This window comes from Sciurus carolinensis, chromosome 16, assembly GCF_902686445.1.
Source record: "Sciurus carolinensis chromosome 16, mSciCar1.2, whole genome shotgun sequence".
NCBI lineage: Eukaryota > Metazoa > Chordata > Mammalia > Rodentia > Sciuridae > Sciurus > Sciurus carolinensis.
The window spans coordinates 63795092-63812624 of record NC_062228.1 but is presented as its reverse complement, the minus strand read 5'-3'; the positions used below and the strand labels follow the sequence as shown (position 1 = coordinate 63812624).

Below are 17533 nucleotides of genomic sequence, written 5' to 3'. Positions count from 1 at the left end.
ACATGCTTGTCTCTGTTTCTCTTTATGGCTAATCTGTTTTTGCTTCTTTCTCCCGGATCTCTTAATATGTTTCTCTGTGTCTGTCCCTCTCTGGCTCTGTCAATCCCTCTGTCGCTAGGAAAAAACTCTGAATATTTGCATCTGCCTCCCTATGTCTCTTTGTGATTCAGTTTCTCTCCATTTTCTCTACTCTGTCTCTGCACCTTTCTCTCTGAGTCACTATTTGTTCCTCTGGCTCTGTGACTGTTTTGGGGATCACTCCTTCTGTATCTCCCTGGGAATCAATGTCATGGAGGTTGCGTCCCCATGTCCCTGGCCCAGGGAATCTCTGATCTCTAGGGGCAGTTCCTCTCCACCTGTGTCTCCTTGAGAAATTCCATCTCTGGGGTTCTCCCCTCCCCCACGTCTCCCTGGGACTATTCGTCTCTGGGGGTCGCTCCCCAAATCTCCCTGGGAGCCTGTGGGCCCTGGTAGCCCGCTGCGTGCACCTCCCCGCTCCCCCTCCGCAGGCCGGTGCCCCCCACTCTCGCGCGCTTCCGGGTCCGGGCTCGCTGAGGCCGCGCTGTTGCCAGACAACCAAGGCCCGCCCCGGCTTGGGCGCAGTGCACCCTGGGACCTGCAGTCCGCGCCGCGCGGACCTTCTTTTCCCGGCGTGCCGCGCGCGGTGGGCGGGGCCTCGCGCTCCAGGTCCGCGTGCGAAGGATTCCAGCGCTGAACGTTCTCTCCGCCAGCGCGGGTCCTCCGACCTTCAGGCCACCTCCACGATTCCGGCCGGCGGACCCGGGAGACTGGCCTAGAAGCCCCTCCGCCTTCTAGGCCAGTGGCCTCTGCCCTCTCCCGAGTGCCCAACGCTTTCCCCGGCCCCGTGGTGACCGTGGTAGCTGTTCTTTCTGGTGCCTTCCAGAGGCCGGGGCGCGAGGCGAGACGCCCTCGGAGAAGACGGATCGGTGCAGGTTGGACTCCCGCAGAGATGAAGAGACTTTTCTTTACCCAAAAGGAGTGTGCCCTACTTGGCCCTACCCCCTCCTTCCGAACTCTTCAGTGCGCCCTCCTAAGTGCTTCTGCAGGTGTCGGTGCAGAACGGGGTTTCCCTAGGGATGTAACTGCCCGCGGTTAGGGGAAACGGGGCCTTCTGTGGGATAGAGGTTCACGGCAGGAGCAATGCTCTTAATCTTGATCGGGGTCTTCTACTGGTGTGTGGTCAGGGTGCACACAGCACACAGTGGAGCTGATGCGGGAATGTGGGCAGGCTCAGATCATGTAGGCCTTGAATGCCACCGAGGGCTTTTGATAGCACCATAGGCAGCGTGGAGGATTTCAGCAGGGAGGGCAGGACCAGCTATGATTGGGAAATTTTCTAATGCTAGGGAAGGCTGGAGGTCAAATGGTCAAGGAGGAGGCTGGGGCAGTAGCTCAGGTGAAACAAACGGAACTTTAGCTGAACCAGGAACCTGGAAGGGAACAGATATAAATGGTTTTTAGGAGGAGGAATCCATGGTGTTTTAGAGCAGGTCCTTGGGTTCTCAGCCCTGAAAGGCAATGACCAGGCCGGGGAACCTGGGAGGAAGTTATTTCAGAGGAAAGATGCTGCACTCCGTGGGACATTGTGTTTCTGAGGTGCTCAGGAGACTTCATGGAGGGGGAAATCTTGTTCATTTTTATCCCATCCAGCCCTCCTGGCTTGGGGGAGGAATTTAGAAGACCCAGATTCTGCTAGTGTTAGCTTTGTTTTTTTAGCAGGGGGAGAGTTCTGGGGGTTGAACCTGGAAGTGCTTTACCACTGAGCTGCACCCCCAGCCCTTTTTATTTTTTATTTTGAGACAGGGTCTCACTAACTCGCTTTGGGCCTTAAGTTGCTGAGGCTGGCCTTGAACTTGTGATCCTCCTGCCTCGGCTTCCTCAGTCCTCCTCAGTTGCGGGGATTAGCACACCCTGCACACTAGGGTTTTCTGATGAGGCCAGGATTGTCTTGGCTCCAACCTCCTCCTCCCACTAGACTGAAAAATCTGTCTGGGCCCACCACTCTCCTGGAGCCCTCCCCAGTAATAAAGAAAGCACAAGTTCTCCTTTTGTCTTTATATTGAGCTTTTTAAAAAGAACAGTATGGATGTGGGAGTGGGGGAAGGGACAAGGCTTCTATGACTGACAGCAGAAGCTATTGGAACCAAAAGCTCTAGGGAATTAAAAAAAATAAAATATATATTTATACATTTATATATCACATTAAGCATGTGAGTCCCAGAGAAGCAGAAAGCAGCAGCAAGAAGCATCTAGCACACAGAAATACGTGCACATGCACCCCACGCAAGCAATGCCATTCTTCTGGCTATGGCAGCAGCAATCCCCATTCCCCACCCACCCAAAAAGAAATGAAAGCTGAAAGGAAACTGCTCTTGAAGAATAGGGCTACCCAGTAATTTCTGCCCTCATGACCAGGGGAAAAAAGAAAAAGAAAACCCAGGCAGATGTTGCCTTTAAGGCTGGCAGTGGCCATTTTATTCCCATCCTTGCCAAAGCAGGACATGTTATTTGTAACACTGAGGACCACATCACTGCCTCTCAAATACTTCAGACCATCATCTTCAAGACTTTTTTTTTTTTTTTTTTTTTTGATCCACAGAATAACTGGGATGAAAGGCATCCGTGCCTCTTACTACCTTTAAGATGGCCTCTAGGCAGTGGAACTTTAGTAAGCCTGGCAATAATTCAGCAGTCAACCTTGGCAAGACTGAGTGCCAGGCAGGGCCTAGGGACCGAGGGTCTGTGCTTAAGGCCTCCCGCCCACTAGGAATTATTGACCTCCAGAGTTTTTTTTTTTTTTTTTAGTTTAAAGGGGAGGCACACTGTACACCCTCCTCCACTGGGAGAATGGGGGGCTGATGCCTAGCTACCCACCCTCCCCCCTCCCCCAACACACAAATACACAAGAACTAAGGCACAGCTAGGGCGGGCAGACATGCTTTGGCAATGAGGCCCCTGAGGAGGCCAGGCATGAAGAGCTGCAGTGAGGGGTTGGGATGTGTAGAGCTCAGCACCTTTGGAGGTGGGGTGGAGGGAGATGGAAAGGTCTCAGGGCTCCCAAAGGAGGGAGATATGATCCAGAAACGGGTCAAAGGAAAAACCAGAGATAAGAAGATGCAGAAACAGCTCAGGGCCAAACAGGATGTGGGCAAGCAAACAACAGGAAGGAAGGAAACGGCAGGAGGAAAGGGGAGAAAAGTTGGTGACAGCGTGAAGAAAACGGAGGGGAAAGAAGGAATCAGGAGATAAAGACAACTGACAACGCCGATGAGAAGAATGAAGAGGTTGGAAGGAGGGACACGGGAGCCCTTTGTGAGTCTTAGACCTTGACAAACACCAGGCGGGCAGAGTACACCAGGTCGGCCACGTAGGCCAGCAGGTTGATGGCTGTCAAGATGGCCACAGCCAGTCGGCGGTCCCAGCTACACACAGAGTGGGGGTGTCTGATAGCACAGCCCCCATCCCTTGCCCGCTGGGGCTGGCCACCATACCTCTCGTCGAACTGGTACAGGGGCCAGAGGACCAGTGCAGTGGCGTACAGGATGACAGACAGCAGGGCCAGGCCTGACAGGAAGCTAGGGAAGGGGATGGGCAGCATGTTGGTACAGTCCCCCAGGTTCAGCAAGATGGCCACAGCTGCCAGGATGAAGCAGATGGCATACACTGCCACACACCACTCCAGGGCCGGCGCGTGCTGGTACAGGTGGGGGCTGCTGATGAAGGCGAAGATGATGCAGGCTACGAAGGTCTCTAGCACCTTGAGCAGCCCTGGCACGGTAGCCATGTAACCGGTGATCTCACCCGGCCTTGCCCGGGTCCAGGCCACTTCAGTGGCATACGCCACACACGCGATGCAGGAGAAAGCAGTGGCGGCGATGGCGTGGTCCCGGGTGCGACCGTGAGACAGGAACTGCACATAGGTGGTGGGGTAGATGATGGAGGACGACAGGCAGAAGAGGGCCGCGTAGCAGGCGTAGGTGATTGGGAAGTTACGCCAGGACAGGGGGAAGCGGGACTGGAGCCCACCTAACTCCACGATGAGGATGATGAGGGTCACGGAGAAGCAGAAGCACCAGGTGAACATCGACCAGTTACCCATGGGGCCCATCCAGGCGCCCACACTGGCCACCAGCGAGAAGGCCACACAGGTGGACAATAGCTGCAGCAGGCGCAGGAGGCCCAGGGGCTGGGTCAGTGCCCGAGGAGACCCCACAATAGTTGAGGACCCCAGACCTGAGGACGATGTGGTTGTGATGGTTGTGCGGGTCACTGTCACCGGCATGGCTGTGGAAGGTGGAGAAAGATGGAATCTCAGTGAAGGCCCACACAAAGAAATCAGGTGCCCAGCCCTCATCTCTCCCAGGACAAATTATTCCAGGACATGGGGCTTTCAGTGTGCAAAACAGGACAGTCCCAGTCATGTCGGAATGATTTGGTCACCCTGGTTCTCTGCTCAGATCACCTCACCCAAGTCAGAACCCAGAATTCTAGGTCCCTGTCTTTCTTCTCCCCACTCCCGCCACCCAAAGCTGTCTTTCCCTCCTCAGCAACCCAGCCCCCTAACAATGTGACTCCTCCTGGACCCACACACATATGAAGACAAGAGGCCTATCTTGCAGGCTCCAAAATCCCGTCTGAACTTCTTCCTCCTCATGGAGACCCAGGGCTCTGCACTCCAGCCGCTATAAACAAACTTCCTTTTTTTCATGAACTAACAGTAACTCAGACATTTCTGAGTCCTGCTTATCCAAGAGTTCAACTTCCGCGTGCTATGTTCTCACAGGTCTGATCAGAGCTCCCAACCTCCCACCTGCATGGTCTTACAAGTTTCCAGAAGGGGGTCTAAACTGCTGCTCCCTCCTCTCTCCACCCTACCACATAGGTCAGGAATCAGATTTAGATCTAGAGTACTGTAAATCTCGGGGGCTAGGTTTCCTCCTTTGCTCCCCCACACTGAGTGCGTCCTCCCCCAGGAGCCCATGAGTTCTGGAAAACTCAGCTCCTCACATTCCCAACTCACCAGCACCCAGCTCCTTGCACTTAAGTCTCTAGCCTCCACCGGTCACTCAGCCCTCAGCCTCCGACCGGTGAGTCACATTCTGTGGACTCGGGAAGCTAACTCCTTTCTCCCCACTTCCAATTTGTACATCTCCTACTTCTCCTCCTAAAGACCCTCAGGTATAGGGACAAGATGTTCGGACCCTTCCTCAGGATGCAAAAAGGTCTCATCTCAGCTGACATCCCTAAAAATATCAGGACATGGTTCTCAGGCAACAAACTTCCCTCCCCCCAGTGTCAGGCACACAGCAGAGCAAAAAGCAGGCTTTACCTCCCCAGAGGTCTGTCCCAAACAGCTCCCAGAGGACAAAGAACACTCCACTCCCCCCATGGACGTGGGAGACCCTATTCCTTGGATCCCGAGCTTCAGTCCTCTCCTTCCTCAGACCAGGGTCTGGGCCCCCGCCGCTTCCCTCAGCCCCGGTGTCTGGGGCCTCAGCGCACTCACCAGCGGTCTTAACCGAGCGCCCCGAAGAGAAAGATCCGGCAGTGGAGGCAGATTCAGTCGCACACCTGGAAAAGACTGGTCAGAGCACCTGGAGCGGAGAGAGGCCCTCTGCGTCAGCTCATATCCAGCTGACCTGGCTCCTCCCCCGGGACCCAAGTGGCCAGCGCGGGCCGTGGGCTCCTCAGCCTTGGCGCGTCTCCCGGTCGGGCCCGAGACTTGGCTCCCAGCCCAGACGGGTCCAGGAGGTGACCCTAGAGAAACGCCGCCCCTTCTTCCTCCCCTGGTACAAACTGTGGGCGGGAGTGCAGAGAAACAGGCGAAGGAGCACGGCCCGCGGCCAGCGAGGGGCGTGTGCGATCCTAACCCTGCCCTGGCCAAGGAAGTCCGCGGCGAGCGGCTGGAGGCCCTGGGCGGTGGCTGCGGGGGCGGGCTGCCCAGTCGGGCCCAACGTCTCCGCGCCTTATAAGGGCTTCAAGTCGGTGCAGCCATCTGGAATGTGCAACAGACCCAGAGGCGGTGCTGGGACCCCAGCCCCGCACCGGCCAGAGCCTTGACCACCCCTCCCCTGACTGTGAGGCGAGGGGGCGCCCCGACTCCCAGGTCCTAGCAGGGCTGGCAGCCCGAATTTCTGGGTTTCAAAAGTGTGAGTTCTGGGTCCCTGTAAGTAGGGCTGGAAACCTGGGCCTCCATGAAGGTCTCTAAGAGACGACTGACCCCAACTTCACCTTGCGGAGGCCCCCAGGTTCCAGGCCGGAAAACTGGCGCAGTGTGCCCAGAGATCAGTAGCCAGACCTCCATGAAGGCAGGTTCCCGGGGAGGGCTTGCCTAGCGGGCACCTGGGAGATGCCGCACGGAATCTGACACCTCCAGCTCCCCAGACCCGGCCAGGACCTGTTAGCAGGAAGTCCAGACTAGCCGCACCCCCTGAGCTCCCGAAGGCGGGCCACTGCCCCGCCGCCCACCGGAGGAGGAAGGAGGAGCAACGTAACTCATTCAGCCCTCGCGGAAGGTGGGTCTGCAGCAGAAGGGAGGGGGGAGGGGGGAGAGCCCGCGGAGCGGGGGTCCACCCCGCCCTGAAGGCCTCCAGCAGCCGCCTGAGGTCAGAGCTCAGGAATGCAAAGCCGCAGACCGAAGCTGGAAGAGGAAACGCCCCTTCGGGCTTCCAAGCGGAGTTCGACTCCCCAGCCACACCGAGCACCTCTGCGCCCTTCCCTCCATTCCAGGCGCCACACCCATCTCTCCATGGACACGAGGGCCGCCCCGAACCCCGAATCCCGCCTCTCTCCACACCAGGAGCTAGACAGCCTTGTGCTTTCCTGGCCTCCCAGCTCTGGTCATGTTTTAGGAGTCTGGGTGCCGGATCATAGCCCCCCGCCTTGCAGGGAAGCACGAAGTTCCAATTCTGTCCGCCCCCTGGAGGGAGAGGGTCAGAAATTCTAAACTCCAGTCACTCTCCTTTCCCAAACCCAGGAGTCCCAGTCCCAAGTCCCTCCCCTCTTCCTCTACTGAGCACCTCGCACCTCGATTACAGTCCCAGCCGGGCACCTGGGAGGCCCATCCGTCCACGCCCTCAGACCCAGGGGTGGACACCAGCCCCTCCTCCAGTGGACAGCCCTCCTCCCTCAGACCCAGGGCCCAGGCCCCCGGCTCTTCTCTTTAAGATGTGTGACCTGTATGAGTCCAGGTTCTCAACCCTCTGCTCTCCAGAACCCTGAAAGCTTGGTCCAGCCCCAGTCTTTCTAGGGACAAAGACGTTCTGAATCACAGCCCATTCCTCCCTCTCGACCCAAGGATCCCGAACCGCTGCCCCCGCCCTCTGGGGCCCCTCAGCCTCACCTCTCCGGCCAGCGGCGGCTGTGGCTGAAGCAAGGGCGACAGCTGCAGACCAGAAGGGTCTGCGAGCTGGGTGGGGTTGGCGGGCTGGGGAGGGAGCGCGGGCGGGGCCGGGGGCGGGGCGGGGCCGGGGCCAAGCTTGGGGCTGGGTCAGTGGAAAGGGACTTCCCCAAGCAGGGGCTATCCCCTGCCCGCCCCGGGGGCGGAGCTAAGATCAGACCACGCCCTTCCCGAGAAGCGTGTAGCGGATTCCGCGCCCTACCAGTGAGCGTGGTGGAGAACTGAGGTCACCGTTGCCATGGTGACAAAACAGGAAGACACAACAGCTGGCGGAGTGGGGGCTCCTGGGGGATGCCCTCCCGACACAACCCAGAGAAGCCTCCAGGATAGGCCGGGAAAGACTGTTTCCATAGAAACCCGCATGTTTATGGTTTGTTTAGAACAGAGCCCACCAACTCAGGTCCCCACCCCCAGCCTCTTCTCACTCACTGTGCCTCTCCCTCATGCCCCCGCCATCCTGCTCTGCTCCCGTCACCTGCTCTGCTAAGACAGACGAAACCCTAGCTACCTGGGTTGCAACGGATTGGGGGAACAGACCCCCCGGTTGAATAGGATCCGCGCGCTAGGATCTCTGTCTACCAGAAAGAAGATGGAGTTGAGAGTGTCAATCCTGGGCTAGCTAGAATCCCTGACTCCTGGGTTCCCCAAGAGAATAGAGACTAGATTCCTATATTTAAGGGTCTTGGGCGGGGAGGTCCCCTAATCCACATTTACACTGGTGTCTGCGGTTTAAGGACGGACGGGTGGGACAGACTCCTGGGTTTCAGATACCACAGTCAACAGAGGTGGAAGGGTGTTGCAGCAAAATTCCTGGTTCCCATGCTGTAGGAGTTGGGGGCAGGGACTACTGGGCTCCACATGCTGCCTAAGCTGGGAGACCCTGGTTCCTGACTGAGAAGCACAGTCTGAACTCAGATTCCGGGGTTTTCAGAGCAGATGTGGTTGCAAACCGAGCCTCCTGGGCCTGGAAAGAGATATTTTTGGCCTGCATTCCTGGCTCCTGGACCGAGGAAGGGCCTCAGAGTCTAAATGAGGACAGGGCTGGGGTTGGGGGCTCTGGATTCCGGGTTCTGCAAGAGGGAGGCATCCAATGCCTCAATGTGTCGGGGGTCCAGGGCAGAGAAGGGCTTCAGGGTTCATTTTTTTAGGGGTGGCTCTGCGGCGTTGAAACGAACTGACAGAGCCAAGAAGGAAAAGGGAGCCGAAGGTCGGGATGCTGGGCCCCCGGGGAGGGGCTGGGCGGGGACCCGGGACGCCTGGTTCCCTCCCTCCTGGCCGCGCTCACTCACCGCGCTCTGCAGCGGTCCCGGGCGCGGCCCTGCTCGGCTGCAGCTGGGCGGGGCCTGGTGGCGACTGCGGATGCTTCGCGACGCTCAGCTAACCGGAGCTTCCTCTGCTGCTGCCGCTGGGCACCTTCCGGGGGACGTCTGAGCAGGATTTAGGCCGAGTCCCAGGGTGGAAGCCGCGCTCATGGAGGAGGGAGGGGTCCTCAGGGGTCCGCGAGCTCGGAGTACCCGGCTGCGTGCCCTACGGAGGAGGGAGGGGCTGGAGGGGGGACCTGGGCTCCTCGCTCCGCAGGGGTGGGGACAGTGATGGGAGGAATGAAAGCGTGTGAGCTCGCTTTTGTGCCCCAGCAGAGTGAGGGGGTCCAGACATTTTGTCCTGTCCTGCGTAGGGGTGCGTGTGTGTGTGGGGGGGTGTTCGTTTGTTTTGCTGTCCTGGGAATTGAATTCAGGGCTCGCACGCACGCGCTTGCCAAGTGCTCTACCTCTGAGCTATATCTCCAACCTCTTTATTTTGAGGTAGGGTCCTACGAAATTGCCCAGGCTGGTCCCTAGTCTCTGGAATTTCAGACATGGGCTACCACAACCGGCCGGGGAAGGTTTTTACTTGGAAGGTAAGTGACAGGAGGGGGTTTTAATGCTCCCAGTATCTGGCCTTGTCTTAAAAGGGTGGACCTATGTATTGCAGAAGTCAGTATTTGTTGAAGGCTCCCTGGAGCCTCCCCAGGGTATGGACACAGCTCCTTGGCCCCATCTCTTTCCCCCTCCTGCCTATGTCAGCCACCTCTTTGCCTGATCCCATTGTGGCATATCTGAGGTTCAGAAGGGCCTCTGCTTACACACATACTGTGCTGTGCCCTGTGGCGGACGCCTTTCCTCTTTAGGCATTAAAACTCCTCAATATCAGGGTTCAGGGTAGCAGGGACAGGATGCAAAAACATTTGCCTTTTTCCATCCCCTCCCACCCCCAGCGCTGGAGATGGAGCCCCAGGCCTCAGCTCGTACAAGCTAGGCAAGGACTCTACCACCGTGCTACACCCCCAGCACAAGATGCAAACATTTGAAGAGTGAGTCACTGGGTGTGATTTTTCAGAAATGGCCCTCTTAGGTTCCCAGGTCTGTTTAATCTGGCGTCATATACGTGCTACTGGTTCAGTGTTTACCCATCCTGTAGGACAGAACCCCAACCCTGAAGACGTTATCCCTAACCTGGAACTGCAGCCCAGTCTCACACAGGCTGTACCTCTGTTCTCCCAGGCTAACTGCATTGGGGTGGTGGGGTACTTGGACAGCAACCCCCACACACATCCACACTGACATCCTCATAAATTGAGTTCCTTGATCAGAAGCAATATTGTGTGTGTGTTAACATCGTGGTGAATAGAGTCTTTCATTGCACACAGAAAGGCTGCTTTTGGCAGAAGTGCAGAGGGCAAGGAAAGCAAATAACAAGGCCAGAGTTATTTATTCCAGGGAGGAAAAACTCATTGCCCAATCCATGATGGAAGGGGTCCAATGTAATCCTCAACTGACCAGGCATTTGACGAGTCTTCCTAGGAGACTGTGCTTTGGTGGGGGCTCAGCAGTTGCTGCTGCCAACGAGGTGGACATTCCTGAGTGCTGGAGCTGGCTAATGTCAGAGGGGCAAACCCGTGGTGGCTCACCATGGCCATGTTGCTCAGATGTCCACTGAGCAAGCACTAGGGAGGCTAGGGAAGTCTGACCTGGAGCCACAGAGCAGCCATTTGACCTAACAGTTGGCATAATAGCATTCTCTGCGACATTCTCTGTTTGGGGGAAAGTTCACCTGGGATACAGATTATAGGCTGTTTTTCACTCTCAGTGCTGCTAACACTAAATATGGGGGTTTTGTTTTTTTACACCGTCAGGTTTCTGGCACTCCAGATACCAGCTGGGTAGCTGCTGTTTCAATTCCATTCCAGTACTGCCCAAAGTTAGTGTTGGGGGCTCTGTCCTACCAGGCTGTGTCTTCCCAGGCTGCGCCCACTAGATGCAGATGCCAGACCTGGGCCTCCCATGGCTCTGAACAACACTGTTTCCGGGACCCCAAGACCCCCTCCTCGGGTCTGATGATTTTCTAGGAGGGCACATGGAATCTGGGAAGGCATCTTAGTTGCTACTTCTGGTGTATTTCAAAGGGCATATTTCTTATATCACAGTCTCATACAGATGTGCCATACTTGAGGCCCATTTGACATTTGTTCAGTCACCCATGAACCTCCTTCCTTGGAACAAAGCGGGCTAAAAAATGCCTGCTCTCCTGGGGGATGTCTTCCCTTTCACCGGTGACACAGGGGTCAAGGTGAAATCACTTCTTCGTCTGGAGAGGATGTTCTTACTGGCCTTGGGATTTAGGGCCCCAGTGTCTTCCCTGAGGTGGAAGCTTGCAGCTTCCTGGGACTGATCCTCTCCCCTATATCTGCTCCTTCCTGGTTTTGGGGTCTTATCAGCACAGTATCATCAGAGCATCTGACCAGATAGCTGTCCAGGAAGTTTTGAAAGACCAGACTCTCTCCTGGGGAGTCCATTTGGAATTGACCTGAAAGAATTTCACCTATAGAACTGCCATTTATCTGAGTTAGCTTTCTAGGGCCGCTGGCACAAATTATCACAATCTTTTCCTCTTTCTCCTTTTTCTTTCTTTCATTCTTTTTTTTTTTTTTCTTCTTATTTGGGGGGGTCTGGGAGTTGAAGTCACACTTGCTAGACTAGCACTCTACCACTGCACCACACCCCCCAGCCCTCTTTTAAAATTTTACTTTGAGCCAGGTGCCTTAGTGGCACATGGCTGTGATCCCAGCCACTGGGGAGGCTGAGACAGGAGGATTGCAAGTTCAAAGCCAGCCTCAGCAATTTAAATGAGGCCCTAAGCAACTTGGTGAGACTGTCTCAAAATAAAACATAAAATGGGCTGGGGATGTGGCTTAGTGTTTAAGCATACCTGAGTTCAATCCCTGGTACCCCCCCCCCAAAAAAAATTACTTTGAGACAAGGTGATGCTAAGTAGCCATGCTGGCCTCTAACTTGAGATCTTCTCCTTCAGCCCCTTGAGTAGCTGGGATTATAGGTGTGTGTCACTGGGCCCAGAAAATTATCATAATCCTGGTGGCTTAAAATAATATAAAACATTAATCTCTCCCAGTTCTGGCCTGGACAAGTGTTCCCACCTCTTCTGGCCTCTGCTGGTCTCTGCAGCCATCTTCACAGTTGCTCTCTGTGTGTGTCTGTTTCAAATTTCCTTTTCTCTCACTCATCATGATAGTTATCATTGGTTTAGATCTTCAGTGTCCCCTGAGACCCTGTTGTTGAAGGCTTGATTCTCCCCCGATGGTGCTGTTGGATGGTGGAACCTTCAGGAGGGGGGCCCTGGTGGAAGGAAGTTAGGCCCCTAGGGGTGTGCCCTTGGAGGGGGTATAGGACCCTGGGCCCTCCTCTCTCTCTCTCTCTCTCTCTCTCTCCCTCTCTCTTTTCTTTTTTTTTTTTTTTTTTTTTTTTTTTTTTGCAGTGCTGGGGATTGAACCCAGGGCCTTGTGTTTGACAGGCAAGCACTCTACCAACTGAGCTATATCCCCTCTATTTTTCCTCCCTAGCTCCCCAAGAGAGCAAGTTTCCTCTATCGTGCACTCCCTGCCAGAATGTTCTGCCTCACCCTGGCTTAAAAGCAATGGAGTGATCCAATCATTGATTGACACCTCTGAGACCATGATCCAAAATAAATGTTTCCTCCTTATAATCTGATTGCCTCGGTTATTTTGTCATAACAACCGGAAGCTGACTAATTGGATCTGGGATCCACCTGGGTAATCTAGTATGATCTCATCTCCAGATCCTGACTTTAATTGCATCTGCAAAGACCCTTTCTCCACATAAGTTAATATAGACAGGTTCTGAGTATTGGGATGTGGAAATACCTTCGGGGCCACCATTCATCTCATTCATCCACCATCCCACAGGAAGGCAAACTGCTTCCCGCTTTCCTGTGTGCTGCGTAAAGCTGCATACACTGGTCTTGTTAGATGCCCAGGCCAGAGTGAATTTCATCCTGTAAGGAGATCACATCTGGAAGAGCAGCTGCAATTGGAGTTGCCTGATGATGTCCTGAGCCCTGGATCAGGTGGGATCTTGCATGTCGGCTTTTCCCTGCGAGGTTGGGTTTCTTGGGATGGTGGAGACTGTATCCAGAGCCAGGCAGAAGGAGGAAGACTCTCGCTGGAGCTGACCTCACCGTCTCCATCACCACTGGCTCCAACGCCTCTGGCTCTCTGCCCTCTGGACTTTCTCCAGAGAAAATGCCCCTATAAAAGTCCCCCAGCACCACAACCCCTGTGCCATGGATGGAACGCCGGGCCTTGCACATGCTAGGCAGACACTCTACCCCAGCTACGCTCCAGTCCCACGCCTCGCTTTGACTTCCTCCTCCCTTTGCCTTGTTGAGACAGATGGCCCCCAAGCTCTTCTCTGGCTATGAAACCTTTCTGCCATCCAATGATCTCCTGGTCCCTTGCCCTCTTTCACCAGGTGGTTTTCCAGTGCTCTCTCAAGAGCTTCCCACCTGCTGTGCCCTGGATCCATCGTATAGGTGGCCTGAGGTATGGGTTCCCGCCGTCCTCCGAGCAGACTGGTTGGCCCTGGCCCCGGCAGCCTCGTCTGGCGACCCCAGCATGCCGTAAGAGGATCTTCCTGTTTCTTTTTGTCCCACGATGTGAACATACCTGGGGGCCACTGACTTAGAAGACCTGCAGCACGACGGCCCTCCCTCTGTGGCCAGCGTCCGTCCCCTTCCTTGTCCCAGGCCTCTCACGCCGCGGCTTCTCCTTCCAGCCCACTTTCTCCGCACTTCCACTTTTCTTCACCTGAGAGAGACACCAGTTCACCAGCCTCCTCCTTTCTCCACTCTCCTTGTTTGGATGTGACTGCACATCTCCTCTGCCTTGGAGAAGATGATCCCCAGGGCGGGGCTGCCGTCCTTACCCCTCAGCCTTTGAGCGCTCCTGCAGAAAGTCCCCTGGCAGAGCCAAGTAGTTCCGCCATGAATCACCCAACGCGGCTCTCCAGCTCCCGGGCTCCAGTGATCTTCTGCCTCTGCCCCTAAGTGCTGGCACAATAGGCTCCGGACATCAAGCCTGGCTCTCATCACCAAGCTCGAACATGCCCTCATCACAGCCCACGGCCCCACCGCAGTCCTCTCGAAGGTCTGCTCCTCCTCTTTCTACGAACGAGAACAGCTGGAGGACTTGTTCATTTATTGATTTATTGAGTGCTGGGGACAGAACCCAGGGCCTTGCTCGTGTCAAAAGTGCTCCACCACTAAGCCACACTCCCACGCAGGTGGAGCATCCTTAATCCCAAATCAGAAATCACACAGAATACAAAAACTTTTCCAGCACTGACATGATGCCAGGGGTAGAGACGTCCACACCACAAAACTCTGTCTCACGCACAAAACCATTAAAAGTATTGTATGGAGCCTGGGGCTGGGGCTCAGTGGCAGAGCCGCTCACCTAGCATGCATGAGGTGCTGGGTTCGATCCTCAGCGTCACATAAAATAAATAAAGGCATTGTGTCCATCTACAACTAAAAATATTTTTTAATAAAAGTATTGCATAAAATTACCTTCAGGGGCTGGGGCTATAGTTCAGTTGGTAGAGTGTTTGTCTCACACACACAAGGCCTGGGGTTCAATCCCCAGCACCTCCAAAAAAAAATCACCTTTTTTACATGCAGAGAACTTTCATGTTTAGCCTTGGGTCACATCACCAGATAGTCTATGGTGTATGCAAATATTCCAAAATCTGAAAAAACAATCGGAGACCCCAAACGCATCTGGTCCCAAGCATTTTGGATAAGGGACACTCAGTTTGTACACTATTTTTATTCTCCTCAACCTTTGACACCCTCTCCTCCCTCTCATCTCCCCCTAGGACCTACAGTCTTTAAATGGAAAGCAGAAACCTTAACTTCCCCATGTCCAAACCACAGACCTCAGCGCCCAGCCAGGACTGTTCCTCCCCAATGATAAGGAAACTGCTTGGACCTCATGCTGACCTTCTTCTGATCCCTCCTTTGTGGGGGAGGGTGCTTAGGTTCAAACCCACGGCTGCACCCAACCCTGCCTTGTTCTGTGTGTGTGTGTGTGTGTGTGTGTGCGCGCCTTTGTGCTGGGGATTAGACCCAGGGGTGCTCCACCACAGAGCCACATCCCTGCTCTTCATTTCTATTTTGAGCCTGGGTCTCCCAATTGCTCAGGTTGGCCTCCAACCTGCCATCCTCCTGCCTCACCCCTCAGGCGCTTGGGGTCACAGGCCTGTGCCCCGCACCCAGCAGGCCCCGCCTGGTTCTTCTTATGGCCACTTCCTGATGGCTCTTGCCAGGCTCCGGTCCTCACCCCTCCTGCCCCGTGGCAGAGCCTAGCAGACAGCAGCATAATCTACTGCTCCGTAAACAACAGAAGCCACGCTTGGCGGCCTACGACCAGGCGGGTTTCTTGTCTCTTTGTTTTCTTCTCTCGCCATTTCGGAGCTGGGTGCTCAGCAGGGCAGTGATCAGGGCCTAGGCCAGGACTGCATTTTCATCCGGAGTCTCAACCGGGGCAGGATCGGCTTCCAGGCTCAGACTCATGTGCCGGTAGGATTTGCTTCCCTGTGGCTTTAGAGCTTGGGAGACTCTCTCCTTCAGTCAGCAAGGAGAGACTTTAAGGCGAGGGGCCAGCCAGGGACCTTAGATAGTGCTCTCCTCTTCCTCCAGGAGGCCTGAAGCCACAGACCATCGAACCCTATATGGTGGGTTTCTCCCTGTCTACATGCCTATGATAAAGCTGCATGTATGAATCAGGCATTGCGAGAGATCGACAGTAATATGTAGTAATAAAACCAAACAACCCTAACAGGGTACTGCGGTAAGGGCACATGCATGTGGTCCCTCTTGGTGACTATTTTGTGGATATGGCAGTGCTGGGAATTGAAGCCAGGGGACTCTACTACCACTGAGCTGCATCCCCAGCCCTTTCTATTTTTTATTTTGAAACAGGTCTGGCCAAGTTGCCGAGGCTGGCCTGTGACTTGCAATCCTCCTGCCTCAGCCTCCGAGTAGCTGGGATGGCAGATATGAGCCACCGTATCTGTCTCTCCCTCTTGATATGTTTTACCGTACTGTCCTGGCCTTTCTTGTGATGATGTGAAATGATCAAGGAAGCACTTTGCAGCTTGACTTGGGCATATCCAAACTGCCAGCATGACCACTCTTGGGCTTTGGTCCATTATTAAGCAAAACAAAGGTTACTTGAACACAAACACTCTTGATATCTTGACAGTCAATCTGATAACCAAGATCACTACTAGTGACGAAGAGGAGGGTAGTGTGTACAGCAGAGACACCTGGACGAAGGGATGGTTCACATCTCAGGCTTGGAAGAGCAAAACAGTGAGATTCATCATGCTACTCAGAACTAAACCCATCAATTATTTACTTCTGGAATTTTCCATTTAGTATTTTCAGACTGCCAGCTGAGCACCGTGGCACACACTGTAAACCCAATGACTTGGGAGGCTGAGGCAGGAGGATCACACGTTTGGGACTTGACTCAGCAACATAGAGATACCCTGTCTTGAAACAAAAAATAAAAAGACTGGAGACGTAAGCGAGTGGAGTGCCCCTTGCTTCAACCCCCGGTGCCCGTGTGTGTGTGTGTGTGTGTGTGTGTGTGTGTATAGATATTTATAGTTTATTTGTTTCAGGAAACTGAAGCCTCAGAGGCCTCGGGATGGGGGACCCCGGGGCCCCTTCCTTCACACAGTTTGTTAAGACACACACATGGCTGCACACTTGGAGTTGGATGTGAAGTCCCTCATGTGTCCCTGTTCTCCAGTTGCCCAGTTCCTCTCCCCTTCTGCTTTTACTGATTTATTTTGCATCTTTCCAGAAATACCCATTGCATAATATCATTCTTTTGTATCTCTCCAGAAATATCCATCCGTACACATACACATTGTGCACATTTACATCAGCTAATACAGATAGAAGGTAGTGCTTACCCAGTCATGTAACTAACAGACAAATACTATTTTAAACAAATAATACAGCAATAATTTTAAGATATAAAAATGCATACATACACGCAAGGAAGTCCTATCCCCCACTGCACCATGGTCTCAGTTGTGCTCTCAGACTGATCACTTCCATTAGCTTCTTGCATGTTTGTATGAACATATAAACATATATGTCAATATGAACATGATGAAATAAATATATCCTTATTTTTATCTGCACACACACACACACACACACACACACACACACACACACACCATTCTGACTCCCTGTTCCGCACCCTCGGACTGTATCCTGAATGTTTTCCCAGTTGCAGTGAGTGCTGTATCCTAACCCTCTCTTAACGTTGCTGCATTAGCTGGATGTACCGTGGTTTATCCAGTTTGCTGTAGATGGAGACTTGATTTATTTCCAATCTGATAAGTACATTCAACAGGAGTTTTAGAAATCAAATAGATTTCCTTCCTCATCCCCCGAAGTGCAGCCTACGTCTTCAAAACAGAAGCCTTCAGCCTATTCTGCTTCAGAATGACAAAGACACCATCTGTGAATCCAATCTGCAGCTGAGCAAGAGGAACTTCATTTCATAGATGCAAAAGCCCCTCTGGGCTGCAGCAAGGGGGACTCCTGAGGGTCCCCTGCAGTGCAGCCATGAGACCTTCTGTCTACTATGGTTCTTGTTTGCAGACCACAGATGTTGCCTCTGGACCTGGGAAGCAGAGGAGAATGTGGAAGGACACTGAGACCACAGGAGGCTTGGGA

General features: G+C 54.1%; 1 protein-coding gene across 4 annotated transcripts; it reads right to left on the bottom strand.

Moving 5' to 3' along the window:
• Positions 1-2787: 2787 nt before the first annotated feature.
• On the bottom strand, positions 2788-8772 carry Myadm (myeloid associated differentiation marker). Of its 4 annotated transcripts, none has more exons than XM_047529798.1 (3): positions 8710-8772; positions 5528-5615; positions 2788-4305 (listed from the first exon to the last, which is right to left on the bottom strand). In XM_047529798.1, exon 3 carries the CDS (start codon positions 4301-4303, stop codon positions 3341-3343), a length of 963 nt encoding a protein of 320 aa, XP_047385754.1. In that variant the 5' UTR covers positions 4304-4305; positions 5528-5615; positions 8710-8772; the 3' UTR covers positions 2788-3340. The 4 variants fall into 4 exon arrangements, with proteins under 4 accessions (XP_047385754.1, XP_047385753.1, XP_047385756.1 ...); XM_047529797.1 differs by lacking the exon at positions 8710-8772 and adding an exon at positions 7364-7477; XM_047529800.1 differs by lacking the exon at positions 8710-8772 and adding an exon at positions 7364-7452 and having other exon boundaries at positions 5528-5592.
• Between the last annotated feature and the right edge of the window lie 8761 nt (positions 8773-17533).